The sequence below is a fragment of the Peromyscus leucopus genome, chromosome 1 (assembly GCF_004664715.2).
Source record: "Peromyscus leucopus breed LL Stock chromosome 1, UCI_PerLeu_2.1, whole genome shotgun sequence".
In the NCBI taxonomy this organism is placed as follows: domain Eukaryota; kingdom Metazoa; phylum Chordata; class Mammalia; order Rodentia; family Cricetidae; genus Peromyscus; species Peromyscus leucopus.
This window is the reverse complement of record NC_051063.1, coordinates 81,208,709-81,233,532: the sequence shown is the minus strand read 5'-3', so window position 1 is coordinate 81,233,532 and position 24,824 is coordinate 81,208,709. Positions and strand designations below refer to the sequence as shown.

Below are 24,824 nucleotides of genomic sequence, written 5' to 3'. Positions count from 1 at the left end.
CTATTGCCAAGGCTATTGGTTGCTTTCTGCAAACTGATGGTAAGGCCCTATTTTTGAGGACAACACTTACTGTCTTAGTTAGGGTTTCTGTTGTGTGAAGAGATACTGTGACCATGATTTGAAGGCCAATGATCATGATTGTTACGGTGAGAAAAGCTACATGGAAACCACAGAACTTTTCCTTTCTGTCAAAGCAGTGGCCAAGAGCAACACCAAGAGACTTGGTAGCGTACACCTGTAGTTCCAACACTGGGCTGATTTTGAGGCAAACCTGGGCTAGACAGACCTTGTATCCCCCCCAAATCCCCCACTAATCTGCAATACTGTAAAGGATGACAGAATTTGCCACCTCCAAAGAAGGCATCCTTTTTTTACATATTTTGGGATAAAAGCACTTGGAAAATAGCTAGTTCAAAAGGGGTTGTTTTGACAATTCTTCTAGAAGCAGGAGGTACCTATGTGAAAGATGTTCCCCTCACCAAGAAGAAATGTTCTCATAATGATAGATGGGGAATTGGGGCTGAAGAGAATTCTACACAGACCTTGTTAGATCCACGTCTCCCTTCGGTTCTCCTAGCCTAGTGATGTTGCACAATCATTTCTGTTTCTTCTGGTTGGTAGACAAGCACTCAGGCTTTGTTACTCTTTGGGCCTTTATCTGGAAGACCCTCCCCCACACAGATGAAGCTGTTTGCTCTTCCCTGCCACCTGCTTATGTTAATCTACTCCTCAGGCCCAGCAGGAGACACTAAGAGAATAGTCTTCATTTCCTACAACTTTAGGGAAACAGCTAGGATTTCTTCCAGTTAGGCTGGCATGCAAGTCTTGTCAGAAGCACATGTAGTATGTCTGTCTGTCCAACATCAATTTTACCTTGGAAATAAAGCAAACCATTGTTTGGGCTAATGGTAATGTCAGTCGGACTGCGTACAAGAACTGCTGTGGATTCACATCACGTCCCTTTCTGCTAGCTATGGGGGGCAGCTGTGAAATGGCATGAATTCAAAGTCTTCTTACTAGTTATAAGGATTGGCCTTGGACTTCTCAAATAAAGACATCTTTCAAATTATAGCAAATCAAAGGTAGCCATTTATTGTAGACATTTCACATACAACCTTTCAAGAAGACATCTAAGTGAACATTAACACAAAATGAAGACACATGTCCATTTACACTTGGCCCTAGAATGCATTCAGGTGGAGGCGGAGGCTTTGGACCACACAAATCACTCAGCTGCTCCTTCCACTGGGGTTTTCCTAACCCATGAATCTTGTCTGTCACTGAGCACCAGAACTCAAAATATTTTCTTCACTCTATCTACCCACCTTTGGCTGTCAGGGTGATGGGGAGAGGGAAGGCTTTCCTGTTACTGAACACAGTGGCTTCTCCTTTCTCCTTATTAAGCCAGCTGGGTTGGCACTGCTGCCATCCTCTTAAAGCATGAGATGAACTCAGTGTGGCCCAGAGGTGGCATACAGTGGGTAGCCAAGGTGGGAGTCTGGCCTTTCTATTTTTTCATTTCTACCATGCTCCATAGCTTCAGGAACATGAGAACTCCTGCAGTTTTGGCAGTAAGTTAACTACTCTGAAAGACAGAAGTTGTGATTTATTCAATCAAATTCAGGAAGTGGTAACAATACTAAACTTTTCTTTTGGCTTCTGGTCTAATACACATTCCTTGGTAGCAGGATGCCCTGATGTATTTAATGTGTGCGTTTTCTTCTTTACAAAAACATATGTTTGTTTCCAGATGAACGAAATAGGTTGAATATGTAACAAAATCATCAGTAAGAATTAGCAAGGTATTTGTGGAAATGAATGAAAGCCTAGGCAGAAAATACAAACACAGTTTCTAAAATGTCTTTGATAGAATGCCAGAAAATAAAGAATCTGTTTATACATATACCATTGTTCAAAAATAGAACTTGAGACAATTTCCAAAGAAATTAGATGGAGTAAAATAAGTAGGTGTAGGTAGCTGGCTGAGGTGAACTGTCTGTTGAGCTTTCCAGCATCCAGAGAATGAGGGAGAAGCAGCAAGTTATAAAAATCACAGTGTTTCAAATATTAAAAAAAACCTGTTTTCCTCCTTGAAGTCCTTGGTATTGAGATCTATGGATCATTACAGAGATGTGATAAGGATGTATTACTCAGAGTGTGATCATTCATCCTAACTTTCACACAGCTGACAAAAGGGAAACACGTAAGCACCTTGGTCTAAGATGGTAGGAAGATCTGTTTCTTAAGAATTGAGAAGAGGTTCACTAAATCAACACGCATCTGAACAGATTGTTTATGATTAGGACTATAGGTAGAGGAACCCAAACCTACCTCACTGTATCTTGGACACAAGGAAACAATCACTTTGTCGTGGTGGAGACAGAATAGGCCCTGGATCTTTCCTGTTGCTGGGAAAATGTGTCAAAAAGTGGTGCTCAAACTGGTTTTCTATTTGCAATTTATAGAAAGTCTTCAGGATGTGACTGTGGTTGATTCCTCCAGATGGGGTGACTGACCTTCCACATCACTATGGACTTAACTAGATTATCTTTTGCTGTAACACTTGCTTGCTGGAGTACAGCCACCATGCCCCCATTATTTTTGTATCCCTCTCTGTGGTGACAACATGGTCGTCTACATAACAGTACATAAGTATTGGTAAACAAGTCATCTACTTTCTGAATCATGCTTCCATTAAGTATCAATCCTGTGTACATGTCACTAACTGGCAATTTATACTAATGTGCATCTTTTCTAGAGCTGGAATTCCAGAACATCTACATAATTATAAGCACAAGCCCACTGGCACCACACAATCTTACTGGTCTAGGCACAGTACCAACATGAAGCTGCATGTACCATTCATTACAAGTCTCTAATTCAGATAATACACAGGAAATAAGCTACGGAGGTGTCAACAATTATATTTCCAACAAACACACATCACAAACAGTTATCAGCATTTACCTGAGTCACTTGCCTTCCAACAGGCTACATCCTATGCTGGCACGATAAAGCGCTTTTCTTTCTATTGTCTACCCTCTTTGATACTTTGCTGAATGAGTCTCAAAAGATTCAAATATACTCACATAAAAATATCATCTCTAGATGTTTTCAAACGAGAGCATCAGACAGGAGAACAACCTAGTAAGAGCCCTGACTACGGTTCTCCTTCCACTCTACTTGGGACTTCCTCCTCCCCAAAGCAAAGCTACACTGGATTACCTTTGTATTAAAGGTATGAATACCACAGGCCTCATCTTCAAGTAACTGGTTTGGGAAGATCAAATTCCTGAATTTCATTTGTAATTCTATAATAGCTAACTATTTCCCTACCAGAAACTTTCTGACAATATTTACCTGGTTAATACCAAGGGATTATCAAAGACATTTCCCTCCAGATGAACAGGGAAATGGGTAACATAAGGTGGTACTCTAGAGTGGAAGTTTATAAATAGTTCTACTTTCACTGAGTACACTATAGAGTTGTGTGATTATTTAGGGTTCTATAGCCAGGTCTATGATCCTATGGCCAGGAGCCAGAAGCTTTGGAAGCAGAGGCTAGTATGTGTAACAGTCAACCCTGGAAACGTAGTCTTGACTGAGGTAGCTCTTTGATTTAAAGCAGGCCTAAAGTGTCCATGAAATATTTCAGATCTCATGTCCTTCTTCCTTACAACCTTAAACTTTTAGAAATACTATTATAGTACATTGAAATGTAGAGCTAGGCAGTTTGAAATATGCCACCCTATCAGTAGGTCTTGTTACAGGTTAAGAGTCAGAGAAGTGATGGGGTAGAACTAGACTTTGGAATCTGATTTTCTCTTAATGAGACAACACTAACATGCATCTTCTCCCATCTGAGTGGGTCAAGGTAGTCTAGAAAAGTCAGACTAGAGCACCTAGAACAATTAAGAGGTAAGTATAGACGTGATGAACAGGAAAAGGAGAAGCAGCAGCTACTGGAGTTAAGTCTTCAGGAACAGACAGGGGGATGAAGGGTGAGTAAGTGCTTCTCTTGGTGGAGGACAAGGTATTAGCAACATGACTTCAGTAGCAACACAGGGAACAAGGATCAACTTTTTGATGCAGACTTCTGAAAAAAGCTATAAAACTTTCGCTCTCGTTTTATACCCTCAAAACAAAGATGGTACTGATATAGTTCAGATCAAACTCCTAAAAGTTCTACCCAGATATAAAAATCCATTGTCAAGTTGCTGCCAAGATCTCATATGGGTGATAACACTATAAACTTTTCACCATTCATATACTGAAAAGAACTCTCACCCATGTGCAAGAGTACTGCAAGTTGCCAGATAATAGCACTAACCTCAACATTCCAATGAGAATTTTATTCTGAACTCAAAAAAAAAAAAAACTCAAAAAAACAAAACAAAAAAAAAACAAAAACAAACACCTGATCATCTCACTTTACTGAAAGTCAATACGCACAGGAGAGTGGCAGACTGAGCATGTTAGAACATGAGAACAGATGACAAAAAACTACCTGTTTTATATTCTCAGGCCTGTCTTGGGAACTGCAATTGATAGCTAAGAAAAGACTGCTTCCAAGAGTGGGGTAAGATGGCTAACGGGGCACGTGGCAAAAGCAGCTCATAGTCAAAAGGACTTCCTGAACTCATCACTCTTCCCCCTCAGGAGGCTCTCTGGGGAGTACCCAGAGGGCGAGTATGGCAGGAGCTTTTCTCTCAGGTGGACTTCCCGGTGTCTGGTGAGGAAAGAGCTCTTGCTGAAATGCTTGCCGCACTGGGCACATGTATAGGGCTTCTCTGCAGTGTGGATTCGCCGGTGCTCTCGAAATCGTGTGCAGTTACTGAAGCTCTTCTCACAGTCCCCGCATTTGTAGGGATTTTCTCCAGTATGGACCCTGCGGTGGGCACTGAAATGAGAACTGTTGGTGAAGCTTTTCCCACACTCTCCACACTGATAGGGCTTCTCACCAGTGTGGGTTCTCTGATGGATGATAAGACTTGAGCTCTGACCAAAGCATTTCCCACACTCGCCACATCTGTACGGCTTCTCTCCAGTGTGGATTCTCTGGTGGGCTCCAAAATTTGAGGAGTCATTAAAGCTTTTCCCACAGTCAAGACATTTGAAAGGTTTTTCCCCCGTGTGGATTCTTTGGTGTCTGATTAGGCTTCTGCTTCTACCAAAGCACTTCCCACAGACACCACACTTATAAGGATTCTCCTTCGGGTGGGTCATCCTGCACATAAGACGGGCACTCCTTCCAAAGTTTTCTCCATATTTGAGAAGTCTGTATGGTCTCCTCCCCATGAAAGGCCTCTGATGCACTGTAGCCTTCCCTAGATCTCTAGGCTGAGACATCAATTTTCCCTGTCTAATTCCTTGAAGATTTTCCCATTGTCTTCCTGAGATGCACTCCCTTTTATAATATTTACTGGAGTTGGTATTCTGAGAAACAAATCTTTTAGACTTTTCTATTAATGCTCCATGGGGCTCTTTGTCCTTAAATATTACCTGTGTTGGGTCCTCTTTAATACTACTTCCAATTTCAAAATCTGGAAAAGGAAAAGATAGTAAAATTTCACAAACTCCAGTATGAAAATAATTAACCATGCTTACAATGGTTATGATCCTCTAATGTTTATTGCCACACACGGTGACTTGACTGACTCACCATGCTTTAACCTCTTTCAGTTCTATAAAAAGGCCAATGACATTTGCTACCATGTTGGTCCTCAGTCTTGAACTGAATTGCTGTCCAAGCTACCATTCTCCATCTATATCCTCATTAACTTAGCAACAACTTGGTTTATCTCCTTGAAGTTTTAATTCATTCTACTTTTCTTCTTTCACGTCTATATTAAAATATTTCACACCTATATTAAAATATTACAAAAATTAAAATATTGAATAGTCTCTAATGGACAACTCCAAATTCCTTAAGATACTTCTAAATTCTTCAATAGCTAGTCAGGTCTAGTCTACAATACTATTTTTTCCATATGATCTTGTAGCTTGTTTTTCTGGTTACCTCATGGACAACAATAATATAAATATTCCTTTTTACTGCTTTCAAAGCTAGATTTTCATTACACTCCCATTCACTATAAAGCATACCTTGGATTCCACTTCTCTGCAGAGTTTTATGGGAAGCATGACATAGTAAAAAGCCAGAAGTTTTGGAATGACATAGTTTGGTCCTAGCAACATCCTGGTCACTTGTTAACTATGTTTTTGTTATTAACTTTTAATTACGGGAACTTCACACACACAGAAGAACGAACTGTGTAATATGTATAAAGAACTCCCATGAACTATTTATTTACCTTTAACAATGATCTATTTGTGGCTAATCCAGTTTCATCTCTATTCCCATACACTCCCTGCTCTCTACTCAGATTACTTGGATAGAAATTCTAAAAGATGTATTATTGCCATACATAAATATTTCACAGGCTGCATATCTTGGGCTAAATCTAGGTTGATTCCCAAACCCTTGTGATTAAGCATGTGCTATACATCTTGATCCTACTTGTAGGTGTCAACATGACTTCCCTTCCACACATTCAAGCGAAACTGCTGGTTAGTGCGCTAGCTATGGAATGGTGGGGAAGAGAAGGGCAGTCAACAGTCAGTTTATTAACTTATATAAAAAGTCATAGTAAAGTTATTTTCAATTAGTACTCCTTTTGAGGTTTTATAATTGCATTCAACTTTGTTCTGGGATTTAGAGGAAGTCATAGCCTATTAGCTGACTCAGATAGTAACTGACAATTTGATTACATTCTGGAGGTCATCTAAAAATAATATTCACAGGGATTCTTTTTATAGTTATTAAAAAGGAAGTTGGGACTGGAGACATGACTCAGCAGTTAAGGACTTGGGTTGCTTTTCCAGAGGACTAGGGTTTTACAGCTCACAAACATCTGTAACTCTAGATCCAGGGATCTGACACCATCTTCTGGCCTTCGTGGGCACCAGGCATGTACACAGACATTTGTGAAGGCAAAACACCTCCACATAGAAAAAAAATGAATAAATAACATTTAAAGAAAGAAGTTATATTGGACTTACTCTCTTCTTCTTCTTCTTTTTTTTTTTTCAGAGACAGGGTTTTTCTGTATAGCCCTGGCTGTTCAGGAACTTGCTCAGGTTGGTCTCAAACTCAAGAGATATGCCTGCCTCTGCCTCCCAAGTGTTGGGATTAAAAGTGTATGCCACCATGCCTGGCTGGACTTACTCTTTATGATTTCCCATACAAATATCTCTAGGCAGCATATGTATGAAGTCCTTGCTCTGTGGTATCTGGACATTAACTCCTCTTAATGGGCCTCTACAGCTAATTCAGGCAAACCAGAAAGACTGGCTTCAAGAAATCAGTGTGAAATGCCTCACATTCTGACATATCCCGTGGCTACAGAAGGAGCCTACTGCTGACTGGGAGGTTGGTTTTAGGATATAAAAGTGATTCGTACCATAATACAAAGTGTTGGAATGGAAAGAATTTGGATACACAGATGTGTAGAGCTGAATATGTTCAAGGTATGGGTGGTTGGGGAGGGATCATAAACCATGGTTTAGATATGAGAGAACATGTAGAACACAGCAAATAGTTTCATTTCAATTAAGCATAGAGAAAGAAAATAATAGCACATATGCCTTGAATGATAGGATGAGCTCAGATTAAAGATGGCTCAATCAAAACATGGGTGATCTTCCAGAGGACCAGTGTTCAATTTCCAGCACCCACATAGCAGCTAACAACTGTCTGTAACTCCAAGATCTGACACCCTCAAACAGACATACATGCAGGCAAAACACCAATGTATATAAAATAAAAATAAATACATTACCCCCCCCCCCAAAAAAAAAAAAACCATGAATGAAAAGCTGGGCAGGATGGCACATGCCTGCATTTCCAGAATTCAAGAAGTACAAGCAGGAGGATCATGAGTTCCAGACTACCCTGGGCTACAGTTGGGACCTTTCTCTCTCTCAGGATACCTCCCCGACCCTCCTAAAAAAGTATGGCTATGAAAATTTGGTTTTGAGACTTTTATAGTCTAGGCAAGAAACAGAAAGACAGAATAATGGCTAGTTATGGAATGAAAGCAGGGGCAGGCAGAAACGACAGTCTACTTAGCAAGCCATGTCATCTGCCTGGATGTAAATGCTAAGTGAGGAGCCATTAAAATGATCTTTAAAGGACACTGTGGGGTTTTAGTTACATTTAATGCTTGAGTTTGCAGTTAGATGCCAGTGAGGACAGCCAATGGCAAGAGAAGCAGGCTGCTGAGCTCAGGACCAGGACAAAGCCTCTCATCTTGTCCCTGCCTATCCTTTTCCTCATACACACTACACACAACAGTGAGAGGCTTCTGATTTGAGCTTACTGACCTTCCTCCTCCTTCAAGTTTAAGGTAGAATCTCACAGTCTTCTCTATAGTATTTATAGAAACAAAACACTGTCTGACCACCAAGACAGAAACCAAGCTAAAGTCCCAAAGTCTGAGGCAAAAGAATGTGAGCAGCTTAGCTCCTCCTTGAAAGGGAAGTACCACAAGAACAGAACTCATTTTACTCAGTTCTATTTCCCTGTTCCTCTAACAACAAATAGCATTCAAGTATCTTCTGAGTGAGTAAATATGCATGAGCCACGTGCCAGGTGTACTGATTTTTCAAGAAGTCACATTTTTTCCTTACTTTGACCAAAAGCCCCGATGGCTCTTACCAGTTGGGCTTTGTGGTAGGCCTGCAGGTCCTTGGAATTCTGGCTCTTCTATAATTTCCTCCTCACTCATTCTCTCACTACCAGAATCTTCTAACACTGCCTCCTGTGAGGTCTCCTCAGGTTCCCAGATTGTAGGCTCTTGGGGTTCAACCTCAATATGTCCTCTTTCTTGCCTTGAGAGTGATGGAATTTCTTCTGAGGTGTTGGTGGAAAGGGCAGATGTACGGCAGTTAACTAGGGCATCCATCTCCTTGTAAAATGCACAGGACTCAAGTACATGGCCATTCTTCACTTTTCGGTAACTCTTCTGAAGGCTTTTGAACTTGGTTCGGCATTGTTCTGGTGTCCGAAGAAAGCCACACTCTCGAAGTTGTTCAGCTACGACTCCATACAATTTGCTCTTCCGATGACAGGCTTGAAGTGCTTCATAAAACCGAGTTTCACGAAGGATATCAAGAAAAGTCTTTGTTTCTTCATAGCCCCAATGCACACCTGCCATTCAAAGATAAAGTTTAAAGATATAAGGGGTCTGGAGCTTCTCTATTACACACACTTTAAAATGTGATGGTATAAAAGTCCTCTTCAGGGAGAAATACTGTGAAACACCATCTTCTGGACATGATAGATTAGTGTATTCATGAACTCACAGCAGGTATGGCTGCAGAAGACCTACACAGCCAGTTGGAATTCTAGCATAGGTGTGTGTCTCACTTGACAACTTCTGGAGGAAGGAGAACTATTCTGAGAGTGTTCCCATTGGTAGGTTACCCATGCTTCAGGGGATGGCCCTACACTTATGCACATATGGGCAACACTAATTGGATTTAGTGTGTTAGTAAACATATATATATATATATATATATATAAAGGATAGATAGATAAGAAATACATGAAGTTGGGATGGGGACTTGGGGGGAGTTGGAAGAAAACAGAGATGGATATGATCATATTTCATTGTATACATGTATGAACTTCTCAAGGGCAAAGAAAACTATAATTAAAGTCCTATTCATGATAACAACAGGAAGTATGGAATATCCAGAAACAAGCTTTGTAAAAAGCAGTAAACTCTATGTTAAAAAATCTGTAATTCTTTACTGAAAGATATTAAAATAACTAGAAAAAGTGAGATGCCATGTTTCTGGATACAAAGACTCAAGTTGCACAGATATCAATTTTCAATTGAATAGGCAAAATTCCAAAAGAACCAGAGTTCACTTGGAAGAGTAAGTGTAGTCTCCCACACTGCCATTGCTATGGAGACTAACTGAAGGACTTAGCCACCTACAAGTGTCTTTTCCAAGTAGTTCATAACAATGGATTACAACCTCCAAAACAGCCTGAAATCTATTACTTCTTTGACTAGTTTTCCTTGAGAATCAGAGCTATGCCCAAGCAGTTTTGAGTCTGATAACTCATCCAATCTTCTAATTTGAGAGAGACAGTATAGTCTGTATGGCACAGACAACAGAATATAACTTTTCTTAGTACTCTGTTAAATATGCTTTTTGTTTTGGAAAAAGTATTAGCTAGCCTCAATATTTACTGGATACTTTCAGTCCCATCATTGGACTTCTACACTTGAGACCATCCCCAAGAGCCTTACCCTCATGTTTTTGGATTTTCAGACTGGTAAATACCTTTATATGCATGACAATCCTCCCATTTGTCAGTAGATCTGCTTATTTTAGGCACATGTCCTCATGAACACACTTCTAGCTTTCCTAGCCTGATTTATTTTTCCATTCTATGGATGGGTTTATCATTTTTATTACAATGGACTAGGAAAGACATCAGTAATAACTGATGCATTCTAGCCTTTTAAGAGTACCTTCACCTGTTATGTCTTGCTGAACACCAGTAATAACCCTGTGAGTTCTTAGGCATATATTCCATAGGAGAAAATTGAAGTCCAGTATTGTTACATGATGTAGCTACTGTCAAATAGTTACTAACTGGCTCTTTAATTCTGTGTATATTGGTCCCCAAATATGCAACAGTAGATTTGCATGGTGTATCTTTTCATTTTTCTTCCCCACCCCCAAGATCTTGCTGTGTAGCTCAACCTGGCTACAAACTTACAACCCTCCTGTCAGGTCCTAGGTGCTGGGATTACAGGTTCGCAGCACCAGGCCTATTCTCCTTTTAACGCCTGTCTTCTATGTGGGGTGCATCTCCTATGATGAGTGTAGTCTTTTTTTAATGTGTTAATTGTGGTTCAGTTAATTTGTCATTAGGGATATATTTAGATTTATTTCTACCAGAATGAGAATAAACCCAAAAGGCTCCTATAGTGAATGCCTAGATCCTAGTTGGTGGAACTAAGCCAGATTAGTACCAGGAACAGGGTACTGATGTGATAGGTCTGACCATGCTTGTTTTTTTGAAGAAATGTGGAAGACTTTGGACCAGGGAAGTGGTTGAATGCTATAAGTGGGGTTTAATGGGCCATCCTAGTAGGAACATGGAAGACAGTGGTGTGTTGAGAGCTTCATGAGGCTTGGTTCATGAGGCTTCAGAGGGGAACAAGTATTAGCTAGAAACCATTCTTATGGTATTTTGGCAAAGAATGTGGTTGCTTTTTGCTCTTGTCCCAAGAATCTGTGTAAAGCTAACTGAAGAGGTTTGAACTATTCATTGGCAGAGGAGATTTCAGGACAACCTAATACTTAATGTATCATGTGGTTATTAGTGATCACTCTTTTTTTTTTTTCAAGACAGGGTTTCTCTCTGTAGCTTTTGGAGCCTGTCCTGGAACTCACTTTGTAGACCAGGCTGACCTTGAACTCACAGAGATTCACCTGCCTTTGTCTCTCGAGTGTTGAGATTAAAGGCATGTGCCACCACTGCCGAGCCTGTGATCACTCTTATGTGGGTCTATGATGAAAAGGAGCAAGCAGAGCAAAATGAAATACAAACTATACAATTTGAGGAGAAAAAAGTAATAGAAAATCTCATGCTGGAGCCAAGTCTTGTGTTTAAAGAGATGAGTCCTTTAGAGACAGGCTGGATACAAAATGGAACAAAGAGTATTTTCCTCAGGACAACACTCCACGCAGTTAAGTTTCCAATTTGTAAGAAGGAAATGTCAAGGAATTTCCTGCTTCTATAACAAAGGAAAGCTTAGTCAACAGATGAAAGCAACAACTTAAAACTTATGCAAATGTAATTTAAGGAGAGGGTTGGAGTCCATCCCAAGTTTGCAGCAGTACTTGGCAACTGCAGCCACATGATTCTGGCTTTAGAGTCATGAAGAACAGAGTAGTAAAGGGGTTGTGGACTCTTCCTCTTCAGTTAAGGAAAGCCATTAGGGACAGGCATGTGGCAGGGGAGTCCTTGTATGGAGGTTCAGAAGAGTCACTGTGTGAAGCTGTGAAAGTGAAGTCTGGATTGTGTTGGAGACCACAGGATGTCAGGGGTACCAAAGTCATGGGATGTCTGCCAGGGAGAGCTGCATACAGGGAGTGAAACCATCTCATAAGACAGAAGTGTGTTACAGTTAGCAAGGCTGGAAGGGAAAAGCCGTCAAAGGCTTTTGGCATTGGACACAGAACTACAAGACTGAGAGTTTGCTCTGCTGGGTTTTGGTCCTGCTTTGGGCCAGTATTTCCTCACTATGTCCCTATTCCTCTTTTAAGGATGGTAATATTTATTCTGTGATATTCTGTGTTGGAAGTATGTAATATGCCTTTTTAAAACAATTCACAGGTGGTTACAATTAAGAGACTGTCTTGACTCTCAGAAGAGACTCTGGACTTTTAAAGTTGGACTAAATGCATTTTATTATATGGCAACAAGCCTCTGGGGGCCAGGGCATGGGATATGGTGGTCTGAATGAGAATGACCCCCATAGGCGCATATATTTGAATGCTTGGTCTCTGGTTAGTGGAACTGTTTGGGAAGGGTTAAGAGGTATGGCCTCATTGGAGAAGGCATGCCATTGGGGAAGGTTTTGAGATTCCAGAAGCCCACACCTTTCCCATTTAGTGTTCTCTCCCTGCCTTCTACTTGCTGATAAGGATGGAAGCTCTCAGCTACTGCACCAGCACCATGCCTGCTTGACTGCTGTCATACGCCCTGCCATGATGGTCATAGACTCTAACCCTCTGGAACTGTGAGCCCCAGCAAACTCTTCTGTAAATTGTCTTGGTCATGGTGCCTCTTCCAAGTAACAGAAAAATAACCAAGACATCTTGTTTTTGTATTTATTTATTTAGAGAAGGGGTTTTGCTATATGGTTCAGGTTGGCCTCAAACTCTTGATGCTTCTGCTTCCCAAGTTCTGGGATTTCAGCTGTGTGCCACCAGAACTGGCTCTTACTATTGCTTTCATGTGACTCATGGCTGTGTTCTGTTTACTCTTCTTTCTTGTCTTTTAAATTGGGCAAAGATAAGTTTATATTTCATTTTCTCTACTCCTTTACACTGGTTTGTTGTTGGCTATACTGTATGGACTAATAAGGCATCCTTCATTTACTACAATCTAATACAACTCATTATACTAATCCTCAAATAATATTAGACACACCTCTTTAGCTCGACTTACCTTCCTTCTGTAGGAAAAAATATAATAAATATGATTAATTATATGTGTATATATTAAAGTCTGCATCTGTGTGCCTGGTGCCCAGAGGCCAGAAAAGGGTGTTGGACTGGAACTAGAGTAACAGATGGTTACGAGCTGCCATGTGGATGCTGGGAACTGAATGTGGATCCTCTGCAAGAGCAGCCTGTGCTCTTATCCACTGAGTCATCTTTCTACCCTGACCACCAAATGTTTAAAAACTGTGCTTAGCTCTAACTTGAATAAGAGCCTGCACGCTCCTCAGAGCTGTTACTCAAGCTGCACTGGGAACAGCAACAAAGACCCAATTTAGTTGTGGGGTAACGACACAGTGAAAGCATCATGGAGTATGATAACCCTCCCCAGGATCAGTCTAATCTACTACTTTCTCCACAGGGCTACACGTCTATCTTTACACCAAGAAAAAAACCAGCACAATTCTTACCACTTAGGTTTTGGAACAAGACAGGGGCAGCACGGATTTCAGACTTGCGTATAAACTCAATGCCCACTTCATCACCATCGGAGTCTTCAGCACCTTCTTCCTCCTCCTCCACTAAACTGACCTGTTCTTTAGCACCAATACCAATTCTCTTTAGTCTGGGGAGAGAGAGCATGGCCTTTGGCTTATCAGTAGATGAAGAATGGGCTGCAGGGTTTAACAAGGCATCCATGTCTTCAAAGAAGGCACAGGGTTCCAGCATGTGGCCATTTCTCACTTTTCGATAACTTTTCTGAAGACTTTTGAACTTGGTCCGGCACTGCTCTGGTGTTCGGAGGAAGCCACATTCTCGCAACCACTCAGCCACAGCACCATACACCTGGCTATTTCGGGGACAAGCCTGGAGTGTTTCATAAAAGCGAGATTCCTTGAGAATTGCAAGGAAAGTCTTGGTTTCCTCATAGCTCCAGTGCACACCTGCAATTTTTTCATCTTCTAAACCCCACTGTTGCTGCTCTCGCCACACCTTCCCTGAATTCCTTGCTGGGATCTGAACAGCACGCACTGATTTCTCTTTGATATAGTTGCTTTGCAGGACACTATTCCTCTTACTTGAGGAATGCAGACCTACAGTCCACGGTTCTTTTCTTTGTTCCAACTGGGCTATCTTGTTAGTAGACACAGAGGCTCCTACAGAAAGAGAAACATATTTCACAGTAGGCACAGATGTCATTACTTCACACCCCAGTCTCCTGTTGAAACATACTCTCCTGTACTACTTGTTTACACCACAGCCTTCCTCAGCCAGGACCAGGTACACTGTAGTTATTTACATGACTTCTTAGGCACAGAAATCTAGAAATGATATCTTACTCTCATGTATATACTATTTCCATCTAGGTAATTCTTTCAGGAATTCCCTCACAGGTAAAAAATATTTCATTAGTCTTGACTCTTTCTTTTAGATGATGCTATATCACACTGTAGACCAGGCTAGACTAGAACTCACTGATGGCTTTAAATCTGTAACAATCCTTCTGCCTCAGTCTCCCAAGTGCTAGGATGTAGTCTGAGCCACAACAGCTAGCTTAGTATTTGCTTCCTTTACTTAGATATGTGCCTCAACATCCTTTCTTGTCTCAATGCACAAGGAGAGTATGTTCAATGAATGATGCTAGAAAAACTGAGTATCTACATGTACAAGAGTAAAACCAGACTACTACCTTATACTACTCGCAAAAATTAACTTGAAATATATTAAATACCACATGTGGGGCTGGGGAGGATGTTTCTTTGGTAAAGTGTTTGCTATATAAGCATAAGGACCTCAGTTTGATCCTCAACATTCATGAAAAAGGGAGGCTTTGTGACATATGCTTGTAATCCCAGCAGAAGGATTCCAGGATATAAGCTCTCAGCTACTGCTCCAGCACCATAGATACCAACCCAGAGGGTTAGCGTCCACGACCATCATGGTAGGGAACATGACAGCAGGCAAGTGAGAGACTATGCCTCAAAAAATATCGTGGAAGATAATTGAGGAAGACACCAGACATTGACCAGTGGTCTTTATATGCACATAAACAACCTGTTCCCTCTACCCCACAAGCATATATATATGAGTCCTAGAAGAAAGTATACGGTAAAAAGGTAATTGACCCGTCTTGGGAATTCTTTTTTTCTTTTTGCTATAACAATGAAATTAGAGACAATAAAAGCTCCAGCACAGCAAGGAAAACAATCCACAAAGTAAAGAAATAGCCTGTAGCACAGGGGAAAATACTTACAACCATATATACTGTAAGAGGTTAAAAATCTAAAATGTACAAGGAATCTTACAATTCACAGAAAAACATATGATAAAAATGGGCAAAGAATCTGATGTGCAAATGGCCAACAGGTTCACAAAAAGTTACTCAACATCATTAATTAACAGGGAAAAGCAAATCAAAATCATAATGAGTAATTACTTCACATCTATTAGAATGGTTAACATCAAGAAGACAAAAAATAAGTGCCGGGGGCTGGAGAGATGGCTCAGAGGTTAAAAGCACTGACTGCTCCTCCAGAGGTCCTGAGTTCAATTCCCAGCAACCACATGGTGGCTCACAACCATCTGTAATGAGATCTGGTGCCCTCTTCTGGTCATACATGAGGTATACAAAATAAATAAATAAATCTTAAAAAAAAAAAAAAAAAATAAGTGCCAGTAAGGATGAATAGAAAATGAGCCCTATGCACTGCTGGTGGGAATGTAAACTCATCCAGCCACTGTGAGAAACAGTACAGATGTGACTTGAAAAAGTAACTTGAAAAATGATGAGCTGGGACAACTATCATGTGTCCCCAGCTCTCTCACTTCTGGATATATTTGTAAAGGAAACCAAATTACAGCTGAGGCACCAGCACTCTGACATTCACTGGAACGTAGTTTATAATACCTAAGGTATAGAAAAACCCAAAATATTTATCAATGTATCAATAAAGAATATTTGAAAATGGCTCAGTGGTTATGAACATTGGCTGTTTTTCCAGAGGACCTGAGTCCTATATGGTGGCTCACAACTGCCTATCATTACAATTCCAGGGTATCTGATGCCCTCTTCTGGCTCCCTGAGCACGAGGCACACAGGTAATACACAGGCATACATGTAGGCAAAATACTCATGCACATAAAATAAAATAAAAATGAAAATAAAGGATACATGAAAAATCTATAAAGTGGAGCATACACAAGAAAACTATAGAAAGAATGAAATCCTTCTTTCTCATCTAAAATTTTTTAGATATCCCAGGCTCAGAGTGCATTATATCAAGTGAAATAAGCCAGATAGATAGTGAAAGACAAATATCATACTATCTCAGCTTTAAGTGGAATCTTAAAAATTACCCTCAATGTATGGAGGAACAGAACAGCATTCGGATTAAAGGTGTGCACCACTACTGCCAGGTGGGAGGGCAAATTTCTTCATTCCACTATATCCTGAAGAATAACACCATCTATTCAAAGATTAATGCACAGTTTTCTGCACAGTATCCAATATGTATGCAGTGTACTTTGGTTTTCTTCTCCACATAGCACACACAAGATATTTGCAGGATTTTCCTAGAGAAGCAAATCACACCTTTCCTGAGGAGTGCTGGGGATGGAGACTTGCTCTTTACTTCTTACACCAGAGAAGTAGGAGAGGAGGCATGCAGACTCAAGTACTCAGAAGTTCTAGGCAGGTGAAGCAGTGAGTGAGGTCGTCGGAGCAGGACCCATGACAGTTGAGCCTTTGATTTAGTTCTGGCCAAGTACTGCCACACAGGAATATGGGTCGACAGTTTCTAAAGTCTCATTTCTATGTAAAATTGGAAATTCATATTTCCACACTAACTTTAAATTAAATGTCATGAAGACCAAAATATCTACAGGCCATATTTAGTCTGTAACTCATTAATCTACAATGTACAATAAAAGATTGGGGCAGGTATCTCTGGGCCTAGAGCTTCCCATATGAAATTGTATATAAAGGAGATAGGTTGAATTTGAATTCTTCAAGTATAATCCCTCCTCACTAATGGCATATTTCATGAGTGACTCAAGGCAGTTGGATAGGATGACTGATAATTTTTGAAGAACACCTTGTTAGTGCTGTGATATATAAATGGTTTTTTGAGGCAGGGTTTCTCTGTGTAACCCTGACTGTCCTGGAACTCACTCTGTAGACTGTGCTGACCTCAAACTCACAGAGATCTGCTTGTCTCTGCCTCCTGAGTACTGGAGTTAAAGGCCTGTGCTATCATCATCTGGCAGTGTTGTATTTTATACTGGTCATGTTTTTTATTTTTATCATTTGGAAGAGCAGTCAGTGCCTTTAACCAGTAAGCCATTTCTCTAGCCCCAAATTAAAAATTTAATGTATGGCTAGCAGTTATTCACCAGACAGTACAGGATTATAGTGTCTACAATGTATACTTTATTTCCATTGGTTATAAACTGGTATCAGTGCACATTTGCACCAACAACTTGTGTGTATATATGTGTGTATGTCTGAGTATAACCCCAGGTGTTGTTCCTCAGGCACAGTTCAACCTTGTATATGTGTGTACAGGTGCACTTGTATGCATATATGTGTAGAGGTCAGAGGCCTATCTCAGGTGTCATTCCTTAAGCACTGTCCTTTCCTTTTCTTTTTTGAGACAGCGTCTCATGTGCAGCCCTGGCTGGCCTGGAACTTAACTCAGAAATCTGGCTGCTTCTGCTTTTGAGTGTTGGGTTTTAGTGACTGTGCCATATCACCTGGCTTTTTATTTTATTTTATATTTTTAGAGAAGTTCTCTCACTGACCTGTAACTCATCCAGTAGGCTAGGCTGGTTTACCAATGAGCCCTAGGGACCCACTTGTCTCTACCTTACTCCCAGGACCAGGATTATAACAATGTACCACTATCAGAGCACTTTACCAACTGAGCAATCTCTCCAGCTTGTTCACCTTTTTTGTATTTGGGGGGATCAAGTATACCACTGCTGGGTAGGCTACATGACTGGCTAGGCTACACACCTGGATCTGCCTGTCTCTGCCTTCCCATCATGGGTTTGCAAGCACATGCCACCACCCCTGGCTTTTAAAAGTGTGGACTTTAAGGGCCAAATTCATGTCTTCATACTTGCAAGCCCTTCACTGATGAGGCTCCCTCCCTAGTCCTGGCTATCATATCACTCACTGGTCTCTGACTTCTGAACTGAAACTCACACATGAATGACTACTACTCATCTCTCCTGTTAGAGCAGATGGAGTCAGTCCTCTGAAAACTCGCCTGCAGAGTGACACTGTAGTGCTCATGTGTGCCTATGTACTTGTCTACTTAATTCACAGTATGCTACCAAGCTTACTGCATTTAAATGACTTTTTATTCAATATTTAAGATTTCTATCCATCTAACAAACATTTAACAGGCACTCATCCACCCGTTAGGCAGTTCTATGGTAGGTGTTGAGGTCATTGTTGTTAAATGAAAACAAATTGTAGAAAGACCTGGTTGGTGACTTTACGGACCTTTAGGTTGGTAGATGTAAGTCTGTATTTCCTGCACTATAAATATGGTATTCATATATAACTCCTGTTCAATATTCTAATTACTATTATAATGTTTTTATTTTTTCTGGAAAGAGTACGTGAATAAGGAAAGGGAACAGATAAATAACTACATTAGAGATCCTTTAAGCCAGTGGTTCTCAGTCTTCTTAATGCTGGGACCCTTTAATACAGTTTCTCATGTTGTGGTGACCCCCAATCATAAAATTATTTTTTCATAACTGTAATTTTGCTACTGTTATGAACCATAATGTAAGAAGTTTGCCAAAGGGATCATGACCCACAGGTTGAGAACCACTTCTTTAAGCACTAACATTTATAACTATTTATCACCAGTAGGAATTAAAATATAAGAAATCTGCCAGTTTATTATTTGTAAAGGAAAGAATGCTTACCCAGGGAAACTGTGCTCCCTGCACTTTCCTTCCTGATTTCTTGGTAGAGATCTGTGTGAGTAGGAATCTGATGCACACTCTTTTTGTAGGAAAAGCTTCTCACTGTGTGGACATCTTTCACTGGTTCCTGTAACAACACTAACACCAGTGACTACCAAGACAACTGTAAAGGTCTTCAAAGGATGAACAGCCATGGCTGAAACAGAGAAGGGCCCTGAAGAAGAACTGAGTTAAGGAAACACGTGTGTATCATGTGTCCAGTTAAGTGGAAGATACGGTAAAGAATTAGGATGAGATGACATAAGAGAGCTGATCCAGCAAGGAGTTCCATTACTGAGAAGACTGAGTCTAACCTCTTCTGGAAAAGAAATAAAGGGAAAAATCTCTTCGGAAGAAGCATAAACAATGCAGTAAAACATGGGAAATAACTGTGAGTGAATTCCTTAGGAGGAAGGCCAGGGAGAACAATTACAAGTAACCTGGGAGTAAATTACCTGGGTTGTTATCTCCTGATCTACAGCGTTCCACTCATCACTAGGGACAGGAACCCAGAGAGAAGAGTGAGCTAGAAAAAGAGAAGAAACAATTAAGGTATGTAGTATTCTGAACTTTGGTCCTTTAATTCATGCTGTTTCTCCTTTTAGGAAATGAGAGCATATTAAAATCTACAGATAGGAATAGATGATTTTCTTCAATGAGTTCAGAGCAATGCCCAAATCCACTTTATCTAATGCTCACAACTCAAATGCTTCGGGAATAAGCAGGTAAAGTGCACGAGGAGAGAGCTGGGACTGGGGAACTAGAGAGAACGTGTTCTACTGAGAGGAGCAGCCTATGCTTGGCTCTAGATGATGCTTCAGGGTGAGATTGTATCACTTGAAGAATCATCATTTCTGACATTTCCAAGAGAAGCCAGATGTGCTGGCTAGTTTTTATATAAACTTGACATAAGCTAGAGTAATTTCTCAATACAGGTTCCCCCAGCCATGGGCAAGCCTGTGGGGTATTTTCTTGACTGATGACTGATCTGGAGGGTCCAGCCTATTGTGGTTAGTGTTATCCCTGAGCAGGTGGGGCATAGATGGTATAAGAAAGCAGGCTGACCAAGCCATGATGAGCAAACCAATATGCAGCACTCCTTCATGGCCTCTGCATCAGCTCCTGCCTCCAGGTTCCTGTCCTGTTTGAGTTCCTGTTCTGACTTCCTTTGAGGTGGAAGTGGAAGAGAAATAAACCCTTTCTTCCCTGAGTTGCTTCTGGCCATGGTATTCATCCCAGCAACAGAAACCCTAAATAAGACACCAGGAACCTGGGACTTTTGTGAGCTCTCAAATATTAAGAACAAAGAGCAAAAACAAAAACTGAAACAAAAAACGCAAACAAAATTTTATGTAAGTAAAATATACAAATCCCATTTGATACACAAGTTACCAGTTTGTCATCCCCAGTATAAGTTTAAGAACTGAGAACCTAGTTCTCAGTTGAGTCCTGCTGACACAGCAAACAGCACACCAATGGGCACAACAAGCAGTTAAACAATAATGTCTCAGGGCAGGAGAAAAGAGACCTTTTATACAGCAATCTCAATGGTCTGCCTCCTCCTTCAAGCTCACAGGGAAACCTTCAAGTGTAATTTACTTGAAACAGATTTCAGAAGCTTCAACTACAACACTGTGCCTTATACAAGTGAACATCATTTGAAAAATTATGTGTATTTGTATTTGTGTGTATGTGTGTGTGTGTGCGTGTGCGTGTGCGTGTGTGTGTGTGTGTGTGTGTGTGTGTGTGTGAGAGAGAGAGAGAGAGAGAGTTTCTGTGCAGAGGTTGGAGGACAGCTTCCAGGACCTGATTCTCTCTTTCCACCATGTGGGTCCTAGGAATTAAATTTAGGTCATCAAGCTTGGCAGGAAGTGTCAAATAATTTTCTTGGAAACATCGTAGTTCTCTGAAAAGCATATGGCTGAAATCACATTCCCTCAGAGTTAATTATCTTTCTATCTAGCCCTCAAATTTCTGTTCTCCACTCCTCAGTCTTCAACAGATTTTTTTTAACTTTTGAAATTATCATCATAGATGGCAATGTCCAGACACATTATAAGCAGGTATTTGTTGCCACACTAAGTTTCTCACTTCAAGTTATTGGTGCTATCTAACACACATGATGAAGAGAGCTTTGATGCTAAGGAACATACTGGTTAATTCAGCATCCACTAATATTTGCAAAACATCCTTTAATTTAAGGGCTGGATGCAGCAGATAGCCACTGTGAATCTTTCCTCTCAATGAAAGCTTTTTTGAGTCAGAGTTGAAGTTTAAAAATAATTTCGCCGCCGGGCGTTGGTGGCACACGCCTTTAATCCCAGCACTCGGGAGGCAGAGCCAGGCGGATCTCTGTGAGTTCGAGGCCAGCCTGGTCTATAGAGTGAGATCCAGGAAAGGCGCAAAGCTACACAGAAAAACCCTGTCTAGAAAAACCAAAAAAAAAAAAAAAAAATTTCGCCATTATGGGAGAAAATAAATTAGCATTTGTTGAACACTGTTATGCATGCACTTGCTATTTTTCATGGCCGCATTAAGTCTACACTAACAACCTTGCTATTTTCTTTTACAGATGAGAAGATGAGAAGTTTGAGAAATAACCTAAGGCTACAAAAATAAAAAATGTGAGAGCTGGGTTATAAGCTCAGGTCTGCTTGCCTCCTCCAGCCCAAGTATGGGGCAGACAAGAAATCCATCAAGTCTTTAGACCGGATCCTCCACACCTCCCTCTCTACTGGCCTGGGATGAAGCCACACTTCGAGAGATGGAAGAGTAAGTGGACTGGGAGAGACACAGCTCTCTCCCTTCTATCTGACTTGCTGTATTCATAGGAAGGGCAGCTAGATGCTGCCCTTGTGTGGACACCAGCTAGATGTTGGTCTCCTGCTGAGGAAATCTCACCATTTATCCCTTCATACACCATTCTGGGATGCCTTATCTTGTGAGTCAAGTTTTGGAATGAAAATATCTTGTTTCCATTTCTCAACGGCTTTTGCGTGCGCGCGCACACACGCGCGTACACACACACACACACACACAAGCGGCATGACTAAAGACACAGACTGAATGTTGAATGGAGATTTTAAAATAACTGACCAAGATTCAAAGCTGCTCTGGACAATCTAAGTTTCCCTAATTTCCATCTTCATGATCCTATTTTATTTTGGTAAACACATACTCCTGACTCTTCAAACAGATGAAAATTTTCTTTACAAGTATTTGATTTATTTTCCAAATGGCTATCAAAGGAACCTATACCGAGCAAGCCACAGTGTTAGGGATGCACTGTAAATCTATACGGTCTCTAATCTGGCTGTACTTTGAATCCTTCTTACCATTCTTAGGTAATGGCCTACTCTCTCTCTTTCCGTTCAGCTGGTCCTGGTATCCTGAGTGGAGGCTTCCAGTGTCCTCATGAGGAACAAGCCTGTGCTGGCTCTCCAGTTGCTCTGGCTCAAAGTCAGCTACTTCCCACACAGTTCCAGGCGGGGTTTGCTTCTCTGAGTGTAGGGGACTACTGACCTGCAAAATATGGAGGAAAAGAATTGCAAATCAGGGTGAAATGCCCTCCCACCCCCAAGGACGTTAAAGGACAAAAGAAGTGAGAAGGAATGAAGTCTCTGTGGACTGAAATGGGCTCATAGTTGGGGAAATAGGGAACAGGAGAGCACTTTTCATTTGTATTGTTTTGGCGGGGGAGTCATTACTACAAAGACCTTGTTATCTATCAGGTGCACAGAGAACTAATCAGAACACTAGTTAACTGAGAACTTACAAAACCAACTCCTGAACACAGGCTGTGCAAGATGAAACTATAAACCTGGTCAATATTGCAGGATTTCATTTCGTTTCATTTCACTGCAGGTTAACAAAAGGGTGTTGAAGATAACTATGCCAGCATGCAAGGACACCGAAAAATGACGATCTGACAGTCAAACTGGATGAGTGCCAAGGACCATGGCACTAAGAGTACTTCATAAGACAATGACTGGAATAGTAAAGGATTAGAGAGGATTCTAGGGTATTCAATGACATCTCCCTCTCCCACCAAAGAAAAATCCCGTGAGGTATTAACTATTTAATACTGTCTATACAGTTTTAGTAGAAACATTATACCAAGGATTAGAACAAACAGGCCATAATTTTAGCTTAATTTGCAAGATAATAAATAGTTCAACCAAAATTCTCCCCTCTATTTAATATGAAATAAAATCTGCTTTTAGGGAGATTCAGCTTATAGATCTTTTTCGGTCCCATTTATTTCTATAATGAGCTCCTCTGCCAGCAATGTAGCCCCGCCCACCTGCCTTTCCCATCCCCTTCATTCAAAATCCTCTCTCACCTGCTTTCTCAGTCTTCTGGTCTCTTTCTCCAAATGCACTACGAGGGCCACCGCCTCCTCTCCACTTTCTGGACACTGCTTCTGTGCCCAGGCCTGAATCTTCTCCGGAAGAATGGTGAGAAACTGTTCAATGACCAGCTGCTCGAGGATCTGCTCCTTGGAACGCGTTTCTGGCTTCAACCACCGGCAGCAGAGTTCCCAGAGTTTACTGAAAGCTTCATGGGGTCCCGTCACATCCTCATAACAGAGCTGCCGGAAGCATTTACGAAAGGACTCACATTCAGTGCTGCCCGATCTTTCCAGAATGGGCTCTGATGCCCACCCGGAGTCCTTTTCCACTTTCATTATGAGGCACTCCTCAACTTCCACGTCCACCTGAGGGTCCAGGACTGTAGCCATGATCCAAGCAGGACCAACAGGTCTAGCTCCAAGAAAGGGCCCGGAGAAGCATCCTAGAATGCCGCCTACTTAAATGTCCTTGGAAAATATGGGACGGGAGGGAGATAAAAGACAGCACGTCAGCCGGAACAAGGAACTCCAGGCTGATCAAATTTTTACTAGGATCTTGAAAAGGTGAATGTGCACCCACCCCAAAAGTCTGCAAACCCGCCCTCTTCTCCAATCAAGATAGGGGGCAAGGTCGGAAAGAGAATCAGGCTCTGGGCTAGGAGGGAACTCGGTATGGAGGTCGGGATGGGCGGAGGCGCCGACCGGGAGGGGGTGTGTCCGCGAGGCTCCGGGAGGCGCGGCCGGCCCAGGGGGCTTGGCCCGGGTCTAGGCCGCTGCAGGTGTCCAGCCGGGGCAGGAGTGCGGGAGGGTCGGAGGCCAGGGCCGGGCTCTTCCGGGCTCCCAGCAGCTCCCGCGCCACTCCAGACTCCTCCGCACGAGGCCAGGATTGGGGGTTGGGGAGAAGCAGCAGTAGCGGGATGAGGCGAGGCCTCACGGGGCGAAGAGCTGGCGCGCAGCCTCGTCCGCTCGCCCAGCGGAGAGCGCGGGGGGCGCTGGGAGCCGCGGGGCCACGCATGCGCCGCTCGCGACGGGAGTGGGGGGGGACCCCCGCACGAGGCTTCCTCGCAGGCAAGGGCGAAGGCTGCGTGGAGGAATCTCGCGAGAGGGCGGGGGCGCCGTGACTTGCCGCCGAGAGAGACTTGAGGAATGAGGGTCCGTGGCATGGTCTCGGGTTAGAGGGACGCGTTGAGGTCGGACCTCATTTCTCCCGAGACCGTGATTCACGCACGGCATA

The 24,824-nt window shown here is 41.8% G+C and overlaps 1 protein-coding gene across 1 annotated transcript; it reads right to left on the bottom strand.

Annotated features, from left to right (window-relative positions):
* Positions 1–1,066: 1,066 nt before the first annotated feature.
* On the bottom strand, positions 1,067–24,574 carry Zkscan2 (zinc finger with KRAB and SCAN domains 2). Its single transcript, XM_028867894.2, has 7 exons — positions 23,582–24,574; positions 22,575–22,761; positions 19,695–19,765; positions 19,201–19,327; positions 13,728–14,414; positions 8,720–9,211; positions 1,067–5,543 (listed from the first exon to the last, which is right to left on the bottom strand). The coding sequence occupies exons 1-7, from the start codon at positions 23,978–23,980 to the stop codon at positions 4,621–4,623; spliced, it is 2,886 nt and encodes a 961-aa protein (XP_028723727.1). The 5' UTR covers positions 23,981–24,574; the 3' UTR covers positions 1,067–4,620.
* Between the last annotated feature and the right edge of the window lie 250 nt (positions 24,575–24,824).

Coding starts and splice junctions, on each gene's coding strand:
- Zkscan2 (XM_028867894.2), bottom strand. CDS start 23,980: ATGGCTACAGTCCTGGACCCTCAGGTGGACGTGGAAGTTGAGGAGTGC. Junction 22,762..23,581: donor CCAGAAGACTGAGAAAGCAG/GTGAGAGAGGAT, acceptor CATATTTTGCAG/GTCAGTAGTCCCCTACACTC. Junction 9,212..13,727: donor CTTGTTCCAAAACCTAAGTG/GTAAGAATTGTG, acceptor TTTGAATGGCAG/GTGTGCATTGGGGCTATGAA.